This window comes from Falco biarmicus, chromosome 2 (genome assembly GCF_023638135.1).
Source record: "Falco biarmicus isolate bFalBia1 chromosome 2, bFalBia1.pri, whole genome shotgun sequence".
Taxonomy (NCBI): domain Eukaryota; kingdom Metazoa; phylum Chordata; class Aves; order Falconiformes; family Falconidae; genus Falco; species Falco biarmicus.
Window position 1 is genome coordinate 5,112,006 of NC_079289.1, and position 13,513 is coordinate 5,125,518.

General features: G+C 44.0%; 1 protein-coding gene across 6 annotated transcripts in view; it reads right to left on the reverse strand.

The window, feature by feature from the left end:
* Positions 1–13,513, reverse strand: part of TENM4 (teneurin transmembrane protein 4) — a 353,793-nt gene that overhangs the window by 59,369 nt on the left and 280,911 nt on the right. For 4 of the 6 annotated variants that reach the window (XM_056329464.1, XM_056329465.1, XM_056329460.1 and 1 more), the window contains 4 exons: positions 12,759–13,026; positions 10,497–10,640; positions 9,235–9,484; positions 6,583–6,603 (listed from right to left, as the gene is read on the reverse strand). In XM_056329464.1, coding sequence (XP_056185439.1) covers positions 6,583–6,603; positions 9,235–9,484; positions 10,497–10,640; positions 12,759–13,026 — 683 coding nt within the window. The remainder of the gene's footprint in view (positions 1–6,582; positions 6,604–9,234; positions 9,485–10,496; positions 10,641–12,758; positions 13,027–13,513) is intronic. The other 2 variants (XM_056329462.1, XM_056329463.1) reach the window with 1 other exon arrangement.

Below are 13,513 nucleotides of genomic sequence, written 5' to 3' on the forward strand. Positions count from 1 at the left end.
TGTCCTGCCCCCGTGGAGATTAGGGGAAGTCCTGCCATTGAATTCAGCTGGACCTCAGTGAAAAAAAACCCAAAATGGTTCTTGGAGTGCCACATTTTGCCCTAAGTAAAACATGACCTAGAAGAAGGGCTGAGGAACATGAACATCAGTCCCCTATTACACCCCATTTACTCACTGCTTCCTTGAAAACAAGAAAGAATGGCTGAGAAAATGGGGTAAACAGACAAAAAAAACGTTTTTAGCTCCATGACCACAACACCAAATGAGCCCAAGACTGAAGAAGTGAATAAACTAGCACCCACCTTATGGAAAGCATTCAATAAGACTGGCCAGAAAAAAAACACCAGATGAGTTTAGATGCAATTAGAAAAAATTGTCTTTCAAGGATTCTATCTATAGTTTAATATAGCTACTAAACTTATTAGCTTCTTTTATTAAAATCGTTTGCTACTGGTGTGTGTTAGGCTGCATCTCTTCTAAGCCTGCAACCAACAGATTAAAATTGTAACACCTGCTGCCTGAACACAGGTCTCCTTCCTGCTAAGAAAGGCTAAGTAGTGATTAGAACAAGTATAAAAAAGTCTTTACTTTTCTCCGGAACACCTTCATAAGAATTCATAATAAACATATATAGGCCGTAGTTCACAATTTTGCACTTAGTGGAATTGTTCCAGGAGAAGCTGGTTAGAAATGTGTTGATCACAGTTGACGCTATCCCTCATAGTAAGAAAATTCCTCTCTTTTTCAGCCTCTATGTTAGGAAAATTAACCCTTTTCAGACATATAAAAACTACTGAATTATTCTCTGCTTAAAAAAGCTGTAAGGTGGTTCTTCATTTGAATTACTTAATACTTTGGGGGGGAAAAAACCGACTGAGCCTTTCTGATTTATTCTGGAATATCCCTTGTGATTTATCCTATTAAAGTCTGAACAGATTCCATCTCCACAAATGACACTGATTCTTGCTAAATAAAATGCTCTGACCTTCCAAGACAGCTCCAGCCTGACAGTTCAGTCTCCATCTGTATTCCTTTCCAATGACAGCAGGCTGGTGGGGTATTATTTCATTTACCTGCACGTCACTCACACTAAGGAAGTGGCTTCAACCCTGGTGGAAGAAGTTCCCTGTGGGAATCCATCATCCATTTTGATCGGGGCCTTGCATTTTCCACTGACTGTCCTAACAAAGCCCAGCTGAATGTCAGTCAGCTTTTGAGCTGTTCATAATCTCTATTTTGCATGAGAGGTGGACAAGAGGAAGGCATTTTTAATGGCACTTTGCAATTCCTTAGCATCTTTGCCTGGCCAGCACAGATAGCTTTCCCCGAGTCTTACAGCAGGCCACTCGCAGATGGGCAAAGGCATATGACTTAACCAAAGATGGAGAAAAATGGTGGCAGAACTGGAAGTTCCTACTCCCCTCTCCCGGCACTATCATTGTAATTCATTTTTGGATTTCATAGCCTCACTCTGCTGCATTTTATTATTGATCACAACCTTCTGTGGAAAAGAGAGATCTTAAAACTATTTTCGAATCCCAGCTCCTGTGTAGAATGGACACCGAAACACATGCTGGCTACTTTTAACCATGGATCAGAGAACCAGGTAAAAGCAAAACATTCATCCAGCAGAAAAACTGAATGGTGCTTCCCACCCAAATTTACTGACTAAGTGAAAAACTGTAATATTAAGGTAATACTTTGAGTAGCTGCTGGTAACCCAAGTTTATTTTTATTAATGAGGTCCTGAATATAGATGCTGCAAAAAACCAGGGGTGAGTTCAAAGCTCATAATCATCAAAAAATTAGCTCTGAGTGGTTAAACTTTTAATCCTCTGCATAGCTGGCTGCCACAGAGGCACACACACCCATACTAGCAAATGTGCTTTGGAAGAGGTAGAGGTAGAAATTTATGTTGGTTAAACTACCCATAGGACAGCAATAATCCTGGGTCACTTAAAATCGTGGGTCACTTGGGTCTGGATTTTACCTGGTGAGCTGATAGTGAAACTCCTAAGACATACAGTTACCTTTCTAAATCTAATGTGACTAATGATATGGGCATCTCCATCATCTTTTCAGAAAAGAACATCTTTTCTGCCGCCTGGCTCTGTGAGTGGTAGGAAGTGCTGGTTCATTTTTATTGGCTAGACTTTACTTTTGCAAGCATGGTTTATCATGGTCTCCTACACCCTGCTCCGTGCACAGGGCTTTTGTGGGTGGAAGCCCCCTGGGATGGCTTAGGCGATGGAGTATTTAACCTGGGATGCTCTGGACCAGGGAAGGTAAAACACAAACTGTTGAAAATAGTTGAGCTGGAATTTACTCCCCTCTGCCAATGGTTTTCAGCACTGAATTGGGAAGTTATCACGCTCTGCCCCTGCATGAATTTGATAGTGTTATACACTGGAGCTTTTGTTTAACACTTTGAGATCCTTCAGGAGGAGAGAAGCTCAATAAACCTATGTTGGTAATGTGATAGTTCCCAAAAAGCTTCCCTTCATCCGTGATAATGCATGAGCACTGGAACCAGGAACGCTGGGGCTTTGCTTTTTATTTAAAGTCACAATCAGCAGGCAAATCCAAGTGGTAAACTGGACTGAACCGAACAACAACTGAAATAAATCTTGCCTGGGGCGAAGCAGACAAGATTTTCTTTTTCCTTTCATCCTCTCTCATTGCTCAGTTAGATAACAGACCAAAACAACAGGCAGTACTTTTTACTACTCAGAAGACTTAATCAGTTACAGTATTTGTAGCCTTCGAATATTTATTCCCCATACTGACACTGCTACCACTAGAAAAGGGCTGTGGGTGAAGAGCTCATTTCTCATTCAGAGTGTTCCTTTAGCTTTTAAAGTTTTTTAGAAGAAACCCTAAGCATTGCATTGATGTTTTAAGCCCCTGAAGCAGCAAAATAGTTGCAGGGCTGGGGGGGGGCTGCTCCCTGGCCAAGAACACTTTAATGGGCATGATGGTGTAGTCACTGGGGATGAGGACAGCTCCATGAGCAGAAGTTCTGCACGCCAAAGAGAAATGGAGGTGACGTTGCTTCCTTGTATGCTTGTGATACAGTGATGTACTGGGGAAGCACAAGGAAATCTTCCAAGCCCACAGTGATCCCAGTTGTTCGGGCATGCATCTAGTCTCTCTCATACATCTGCCTTGTCCCTTTCCTTTTTTCTTTCTCATTACTGGGACAGGGTCGTGCCAGCACCATTTGGGGAGCTCTGCTGGTATGTTACGAGATTCAAACTCCATTTCAAAGTGCCTATGCTTTATGTGACTCCTCACACGCAGGCACAAGGAAGGAAAGTGATAAAAAGCTGGGTGAAGAGGCAGACATGTGACACTTGTGGGCCACTTCTGTTGTACTGTAACAGACGCACAGGCTTTAAGCAGAGGTTGATATTATCCCCCTTTGGGCCCAGAGCCCGTGTTTTGGAGGAGTCTGAGGAAAGAACCTCCTGTTCCAGAGTGGGAAACCAGTCTCTAAGGAATAAAGATGAGAACAGGGAGATGGTCCCTGGTTTCAGCGGGTTACCTAGAACATGTCAGCACATGTGCAGACTGCACCTTTTTACCAGCTTCTGTTCGATGCCAGGGGATTCACTACAAGGTGGAGGCTTACAGCTGAACTGGCTGCCTCAACTCCCTTTATAGGCAGCACAGAGAAATGGCATCTTTTGGGGTATCATTTGTCTGACTAACTTTCAACATTTATCTTACAAGATGAACTGCATCTTAGTTTCTCAAATGCAAGGGCATCTACAGCTCCTCTGAAGGACGACTGCTGTGGAAGGTAACAGTATGGCTCTGGCTTCCTCTGTGGTCAACAGACAAGAGCAGTCATACCACCCGTAACAGCGGATCTGAATAAACCCCTGGGGCTTCTTTGGATCTGATGTCTCTGTTTAAGGACATGAAACCACCTCCATAAAACTTTCTGTCTTAGCTGCCCTCTTTCTCCCTGAGCCTTGCTGGCCACATGCATTTGCTGGTAACTAAAGAAATACCAAATTCCTGCAGCCAAGCATTTTTTGTTCGGCAGGGCTATGTTTCCATGGCTGCATGCTAAGCACCCTGCAGCTCACAAACAGAGGATTTTATTGTAGCTTGTGTGAGGTACTGGTCTTTTTTTCCCTAGGTGACATTCAATAGATTAATACATAAGGAGGCCACACAGTGCAGTGAGCTGAATTTACACTTGGCCTTTTGGTGTTTTCAGTTTGTGTGTGATGCCCAAAGCTCTTCTAGTGTCACAGGCTGGATAATAAAACTTCATAGCAATGCCATAAGCCAACCCAGGGACTGCAAAGGACTTCTGATTCAATCCTAGGGCAGTTTTCTGAGATACTTCTCTTTGCCACTAATTGCAGATTTGTCTCTCTAAGGTATGAATGGAAACAAGAAAGGAAGAATATATTTAAGTGTGGTCACTTTTTGCATATTTGCAAGATAGAAATGCCTCACCACACTCCATGGTCCTGCAGAGAAAAAATAATTCTAATTAACTGCAAATTATTATTTCCATGCTTGGAAGAAGTCATTAGCTTCTATAAGCCCATCAAGATAAGTCCATACACAGACACACCGGAGTAATTTCCTATCAATCTATTACTGAATGACAGATGGGTGTAAACCTGGGAGGCATCACAATTTGGTGATGCTTTCTGGCTTAGCTAACATCCCCCATGGTGACACACAACGATTTTGGCTGTTGCAGCATTAGACCTTGGCTACCTGTGCTGTGCTGTAGCTTCTTAGTTGGTAGCTGCAGAACCTCTGGAGATCAAGCTCACCACCGGCTACATGGCAGGGAGGAATCCTTTCCCCTGAAGTGAGGAAACATTTGTATATGGATTGCAGCTTTTCCAAACCACCTTTGCAACTGCTGCCTGTCAATGGTGTCAAGCTTAGGACCTGCTGGAGCTCAAAGCACCGTAACATTAGTTACGACTACGCCCACTCATTTCCCCATGGCTCAGGAATGAAGAGTCTTTCTAACAAGGGGGATTACAGCAAATGACACAGAACAGATGCTAACTCACACATGTGACTCCTTTAACGTAGTTGCAGATGGGAGTATTTGATCTAGAGCTCCTCACCTTCCGCCCTCACCTGCCCCCCTTTGGACTGCACTGACGCAGGCATGTCTTGGCATTCTTTCATTTAATTTCTTAGTATTTAGGAATTGCCTAAAAGCTGAAGCCTTGCCAACATTGTAAGACTCTGGTGGCATTTGCAGCATTTGCGGCCAGTCCATATATCTTCACTCATTTATTGCCTTCATATATAAAAGCTCTTCTTGTAACAGGTATTCAGCTGCTGCCCTTCACTGTCAAAGCAGGTGCACTTTAGTGGCTGTGTATTTCTAGGGGATTAAGGATACAACCTGGCTGTTGCAAAGAGAAACGAGTTTTTCTATTGCTTTCAAATGATGTGAAAGAGGAGCTGTGGGGCTGGAACTCAGCCTGATGAAGACAGTCAGTGTAGAGGTCTTGTGCATCAGCCTCCCAGCCCTGCTAATAGATGCTCTGGGCCAGTCCATTATGCCGTGGAAGCTCAGCCCTTCATTAGAGTTCTGGTGATAAGACAAAAATACGGTTTCTACTCCATTGCATTTCCCGGCATGCAGCTAAACCAAACGTTTCTGGTTTTGCACAGCCTCTATGAAGTCAAAGAAACAGTAAATAAAATGCATGTAGCAAGAAAAATCTCGAATTCCAAATGCAAAAAGAAAACCAACCAACCAACCAAAAAAAAAAAAAATCCCAACTCCACAGTCTAAGCTTCTAATTTAGAAAGCAACAGGGGAGAAGGATGGGAAACTTGTCAGAGCCAGAGAAGTTCTTGCAAACACAGACAGTGACAGGAGGTTGACATCTTCCTGAATGCAACTGATTGGATCAAACCCACTGAAACTCCAGTGAACCCAAGTGACAAATATTCTTAGTGACAAAGCTCCAATTTAGGAGTCTCTCTTTCATCTTGTTTTCTTGTCATTACTCTTTCTCCTCTTTATTGCATTTCCTGGCTAAGGTTCTGAGTTCACTACCTCCTATCTGAGCCTGGCATACTTTCTCACATGCGGAGGGTCTCTATGAAGTGCTCAGACTGACAAAAAGTTACAAAACCTTACTTCCCTAGGTGGGTGATGCTGGGGTACATCTGTCCCTTTGTTATGCCTATTAAACTCCCCAGCACTCAAAAGGAAGACATTTCACCATATGAGAAATATTTTTCCACCCTAGCTATTCCAGTGATCTGTATCCCGACGTTCCCATTTTACTTTCTTGGTTAATTCTCCCCCCTTTTTCCTTCCACCCTCCTCCTCTTGTTACCCTGCTTCCCGTGTCTGTACCTCCCCTGTCTACAGCTATAACAGCTCATGCAGAAGTCTGCGCGACTCTGCTCTGTGATTAATGGCTCCCAGTTCTGATGACTGATTGCCTACGCCAGTTTTAATCACGCCAGCTTCATTTGCTATTGAATCATCTGGAAATGGCACTTGTGGCTCACTGTGTAACAACATGCAACAAGACAGGGAGCAGCATAAGAATTCTCCACTGGTTGGCTTACCTATGTCTGAAATCTTTATTTCTGACAGAAGACAGGAAAGCAGGGAATAGAAGAAAGAATGAGGTGTTAGCAGCTCAGTTCGATGCATTATTAGCAGATTGAAAACTTGACAGTAACTGTATCATACAATGCAATAATAAATAAAGACTTAGCTGGAATGACACTGATATATCTTATATTGGATATTACTTGGCGGTGAGCTCACTTATGTACCGCTGCATATCCCAAAGGAAGTGTGATCTCACCTGCTTGGAGTTATCCACTTATGCAAGAGATAGGACCAGGCAGACTTTATAATTCAGAGTAGTACTGAGCTAAATATATGTAGATGCAGATATCTTTACAGGTTTTTTCACTCTCAGTCAAAGCGATACCTGGTGATTTGCAAAGGTAACTTACCAGTTGCACAGTTATGGGTGGCAATTCATTGCCGTAACCTCGTGAACTCTAGCCCCGAGGACTGAAATTACGCTGAGCTGGACATTTTTCATGGATCTAGTTACACACCCAGCTGCAGTTATCTGCGACCCACAAGGCATTTGCCTTCCTCTCCGCAACAGAACACTACACTCAAAAGACACCCCCTCTAAAGAAAACCCAAAAGCCAAATAGTGAGGGCGTTAATCTCCAAGGAGATGCTGATTTCAGAAGACACAAGCAAACTCCATTTAGTCTAAAAGCAATGGCTTTCCTCCATAGCTTTTAGTCAGCCGGCATCTGAACCCACTTACTTTATAGCACACCAGAGTGAAGAAATGTTTATTAGATCCAGTAACCTAAGTGTTTGCACAGATGAAGCAGCAATCGTTCCAGCAGATTTAACTCTGGAGTAAATTTAACTCTGTGGCTCTGCACAAAAGCCAGCAAGGCCACTCTGTCAAGGGTTCCAATTTTCTCTTTTCCAATGAGGAAATACTCTGCAAAACCTCCACCAGGTCTGGTATTTCCACTGACAATGAAACAGGGATTGGGTTTTCAAAATTGTACTTCTGGGAATGAGATATTAATCCCACTCAGTTGCAATGGGATTTGGGCCTCAAATCACCTAGGCTCTTCTGAAAATCTCACCTTTGGTCATTAAAATAACTTTCTGGCACTGGAAGAGCATTACATGCTTTAACATGGACCAGGTCTGAAGAGTTATTCCAGCTTCCCACCTTACAAACATGACAGATGTTATGTTCCTGAATATCACGTAACAGAATAGAAAGAATCGGGTTTTTGCTTATTTACTCAAAAGGTACCCCAACCCTCTGAGATGTGACTGTGAACATCTCATGGTAGGCTTCCTAATTCAATGACTCCTCCTGATTTCCTTGCTGCCCTGTGAGCATACCAAGACAACTATTCTGTAAGTGCCAGCCTTGTGATGCCTGTCTGGAATTTTTTTTCTCATACGCCATGATCTACGACGATGGTTCTGCGTGCTGTATGAGACCTTCAGCAAGGTCTAATGACTGTGGTGTGTCTGTTAAATGAGGAACTAATGGGATCTTCCACCAATTTTGCTGCGGATCAGCTCTTTCATTTGTACCCGTGGCCTTGTGGAGCAAATAGAAATACAGAGCAATGCCAGATGCGCTAGGAAGCTGTCTAGTAAGCTTCCACATGGCAGTTCTTGCAGAAAAGGAGCCTTACTTTTGTCCTCAGCAGCCAGGACCTTAAATCTAAGTAGAGCAGGAAGGTTCTTACTTTCTGACAGATTCTCATTTTCAGGCCAGATCTTGAGAGGTAAATGGGAATGTGAACCTTCCTGCCATGCTAACCTGACACTGACCTCCCAGGACCATAGATCAGGCCCTTCAAGCAGAGAAGACTCATTCAGAAACACTCAGTTAACACTACTGACTGCTCTGGAGTGAGTCTTGTCTGGCCACAACGAGTCCAGAAGCAGGCCCTGCTGCTTTGAAGTGGGTAATTGTATTTGCTGTGGAAATTTTAGATAGGAAAAATATCCCCAGTGAGGTCAATTTGAAATTTTGGTTCAGTCACAATCTATTTCATTTTCTCAGAACTTGTGACAAATCTATACTTCTCCCTCTCCTTCCTTGCTTTTCATATATGTTCCTTCTCCATCCTCCCTATTCCTCCTAATAAAAGGAAACACTTCACTCACTTTCAGATGATCCACCTGTATGTCCACCCTGACACTACCGATCGGTTGGGAACTGAGGGGGGCTGATACATTTGTCCCTCAAAAAACAGCTAGAAACCCCCAGTCTGTGGCTGCCTAGACTGATCATCCTGTCTTAACTATGAATGATCATCTGTCCTTATTAATCTCTACATATCATCATCAGTGCTGTGTCCTTCAAGTTTAGGTTATCTCAGAGGCTGATTGTTAATTTTAAGAATTCCCACTGGTCTCTAACTACACGAAAAGGCAGACATCAACACAGTTTGATTTAGCAGCACAGAAATGTGTCAATATTTCTAGTGTGTGATTCAACTCTGGAAGAACTTGTTAAGCCTGGGTTTCTCTGGTGTAAATCAAAGTCAGCAGAGTTGCAGAAGAGGCAAATCTGGACAGCTTTTTTTCTGTTTTGCCGTGAGGTTTTTTTTTAAGAGCTTTTCTCATTTTCTTTTTGGGCACTGAAGATTTCTGCAGAACTTAAGGGCATAATTATAATGGCCACATTCAGCACAGTGTACCTCAACTCCAGTATGTTGGTGACATTGCCAGAGGGAAAGATCCTTCGGATGTAGTTGAAATCTCCAACGTAAAGACTTCCATCAGACCCACACGTTAGGGCAACAGGAGCCAGAAGTTTGTTCCCATCTGCAAGACCATTGCAGCTTGGACAAGAAATGCTACGTCTGCGACCGTTGCCCATAATGCTTCCAATTACTGGTGGCTGCTGGGAAATAAACTGGTTTTCCCCGTTGCCTTTATGCAAGATGCCTACAGAGAGAAAAGAGTAATGAGGAAATTAAAAGAGAGCCGGGGAAACTGAGACCAAAGGGAGCACAAACTGGCACTGCTGCATGCCAGCTGGGGAATTTGTCAAGTAGCAGGGAGGTTTATCATCTCTCATAGTATTGCTTTGTGATGGTTTCAAATGAGGAGCCCCTTACCTGAAATAAGTACTTTTTATAGACCCGTTACATTTCCTGCAGAATAAAAATATGCAGGGAGAACAAGACTGTCCATACCTTTGAATGAAATATACTTTTCAGGGTCTCATGAAATTTCACCTGCCCTTTCTGCCCCTCCTTGCCCTACAATGTGCAGCGTACCAGGTAAAAAATGACATTACTTAGATCAGGATAAGACAAGGGACAGAAAGACCACAGTGCATTCTCTAGATAAATGTTTAATCTGCAAAGCTTTAGAGGAGCTCTGTTCCCTGTAAGTGTGGTGTTTTCAGCAGTGATGTGGGCTGAATTAGATGTTTGCTCCGATACCACTGCTATCATCCAGAGGGACACAGTGCTTCCATCTTTTGAACATGTTCTGATCAGCTTTCAAGCCTTCCTGCTGTAGTCTTGAGCAGCATTCATGGGCTCTGGCACCTTCCATTTTCCCTCATGACCCATGAAGCCTCTCGTTTCTGCAAGTACATTTGCACACTGGAGGACATGTCTGAGTCAATTTATGCTCAGTGGTAGGTCCAGTCTGAATAGGCTCCCCTTTGTTATTTTAGGAAAATTTTCCTTGTTAATAACCTTCCATCAAGACACTACAAAGTTAGACATGCTGACATTCAACTGCTTCATGATGGCCAGTTTCTTCTGCATTTATACACACCAAATTGCTTCTAAATGTAGGTTACTAGAAACCATTTGTTAGTAACATACATGAGGGAGTACACGTGTTGGTCAGGTTTCGCTCCTTTTCTTGAATTCGTAGCAATAAGAAGCAACTGTGCCATGCAGCACTGTGCTACTCCTGTTAGGCGTTACAGACAACCTACCACTTTGTATGTTGAGGGCATGGTGTTTGTCCAGGGACCATCCTCCAAGTTTGGAAGCATCAATTTCATAACCCTGAAGCACAGCTGTCCTCTTCTCCCACAGGATCAAGTCAGGACAGGATTCATACTCATAACCTACTGAAACTATGAACAAGAGAAAAACAAAAGACCCTCCAGGTCAGTAACAGAGAAATGCACAGCCGGCACACACAGAGTTTCAACTGAGCAGGGGTAAGAGCATTTCTACAAGCAACTGCCAATTTCGTTTAAAATGCCGTCATCATAATGCAAAGTCCTAATATTTTTCTCTTTAAAGGCCACCCTGCATTTAAAAAGGTCAATGCAGTTGTAGACGTTGAGCAAATGTGCTAAATATTTAAAAAACACTATTTTAAAGACATATTTTAAAACAATGGGTATTTCAGAGTGTAAACCACTGCTGGACTCCTAAATGGGAACATTTTACTCCTATCTACTATCTGATCAATGACTGCATGTCAGGAACTTGCTAAAAATTATGGTCTTTCTTGGAAGGTGAAGCCTCACCCTAATGAGGCGTGGGGGAGCGAGTCCCTCAGAGACAGCAGTCAGACCAGGTTGACTCGTGGTCATTGTTCATGTCGAAAGGGTTTGCTCGCCATGATGTCTAATCAGCCTTTCAGGAATAACTCTGCTGAACACACTGGAGTTGCTTAAGAGTAAAATGATGTCAGTAGAAGGAAAATCATGTTTTTGACAGAATGATGACTCCTTTATGATTTTCTCAGAAGAAGCAGGACTGACCACTTTCATTGGCCTGCTTTTCTTCTGCCCTACACGATCTTTTTAGCTCTAACAGCTGAAGCAGAGCAGAATCGCAAGTTCTACACAAAAGAAAAGCAATTACATAGCTCAGTTTTTTACTAGATAAAAATAAAGGCCTGATGTTACAAGGTTCCCAGCCTCCCTGAAAGCGCTGGGCAAACTCAGGATCCCCCATCAAATAGAGTCTTTTGCAGAATCAGAGAGTATCAGAGGAAGATGTAATTTAGGAAATGAAGGCTTGATATTTTCCACTGTTCCAGAGGTGTGAATCATTGAAAGCCTGAATGCTGATGTCCTCAGACCTGCTTGAGTACTCTGGGCCTACAGAGCTGCATCATGGAGCACTCCAGGACCCACTCCTGATCTAGCACCTCAAAGAGCATAGTCTCTCAGCATACGCTACCAGGACATGTTTCTCAGCATGAACTCCAAACTGGGTAAGGCTCAGCAGGTTGTATCATCCAGCCTGCTCAAGGCAGCTGAGACTGAGAGGAAGGCACCCATTCTTCCTGCAAGAAAACAAGGCACACTACAGCCCTGAGACTTATCTTCACTTGGGCTATGAGGCATCAGTGAACCACCACGCTGTCAACAAGAACTCCATTTGCTAATTTGGGATCTCTCCCATTTTGCTGATACCATTTCCTTGGCAGCCTGAAAGGTCTAGTCTAGACTCTGTCGAAGAGCTGTAATTGCATGTCCTCTGGTTGTGACAGGTGGGAAGCAGTCCCCGCGGAGCTGCATCACCTCTGCTCGCTCAGAGCACCCCTTCCCCTCCAGCACCATCACACTGGGCTCGCTGGGTGAGGTCTGATCCCTGCGTACATGCACAGCACAGGTTCCTGCCCCACCACAGACTTCAGCTTCTGCCCCTGCAGGGTGGGTGGCATGGGCCACAATGCTTGGCACTGGGGATGTGGCATGCTGCCTATCCTTATCCTCCACCTTGCAGCTTCTGGCAGTCTTTTGCAGATGTAAATGAAGGCACAAGATGCAAGAGAGAAGACCATCATGCCCCAGTTTGGGACGGTGTTCTTGAACGGGTAGGTAGCAAAGGGGAAACTAAGATTAGAGCAATCCAGAAGATCAGGCATGAGGAGGAGTGGCTATCGGGGCTCAGTCCGAGGGATTTCTTTCAAAGCAGTGCTGACAGCTTTGGGGCTATAGGTGAGAGGCAGCCAAACATCTCTAGTCCCAGTTCGTTCCTTCTGTATGAATACGATGGTAGTAGCTCAGGATGGGTGTGCTGGCCCAGGAGCCGGAGAGCAGAGAAGTGTTCCCTGTTGGGGGAATGTGCGCTCTCCGAACAGCTGGGGCCGATCCTCTCCAAGGAAACAGTAGCGAACAAGTAGGGGCCGTTTTATGTGCTAGCAGTTGGACTGTACCGACCCAGGACAAAGTCTGTGCATTGCTGTTTAGCTGCTTCTAAAAGGAGACAGAAGCCCAGGGGCCACTTACCAAAGGCTTCTGAGAGCCCATACACCTTCTGGCTGTAGACGTCTGTCTTATCCCAGATGAAATAATAGGACAGGTCTGGAGCTGCTGCAAACCACTTTCTGAAGAGGCGTCCCTCGACAGCCACCATGAGGTGGACTTTCATGAGGTTGAAGGGAATGGTGGGGTGGGTCATGCTGATCCTCAGGACTGATTTGTAGCCAGCTGTGCGACTGCTCAGGTAACTCACTTTTATTTTACTACCGGAAACGTTAATCTCCTCCTGTAGAGCCTGTGGAAAAGCAATCCAGGAGGTGTTAAATCAGCAGCGAGCAGACAGGAAAAGGCAGTGAAGCTGTAATTTTTCAAACACACCTTTATAAAAGCTCTGGTAGACACGTCTAAAAAAAGCATGTGTAGTAGGCATCAAGTATGAAATCATGTATGTAATTTACAGGGTTATTTGTGGAAGCCAAGGAATAACCCCTCTTTCTCCATCTCTGTTGTGCTGGAGAACAGGAGACCAAAGTATCACATTTAAGTCAGTGTTTACAGTGGGACTCACTGTTAAAAGGAGTCCCAGGACCCATGGTGAAAGGAACTTGGGGACTGAGATTATTCCAGCCCACCAGTTCAGCTTCCACTTTCTGTGTTTTATCTTGGCAGGTTTCTATGGCTGCTATTTTTTGTCTCCTGGCTTCTTTTTCCCAGTAAAATATCAAACCCTACTTGGCCTGTAGCTTTACGGATGTTCTCCAGCTCAGTCATAACTTGCCATT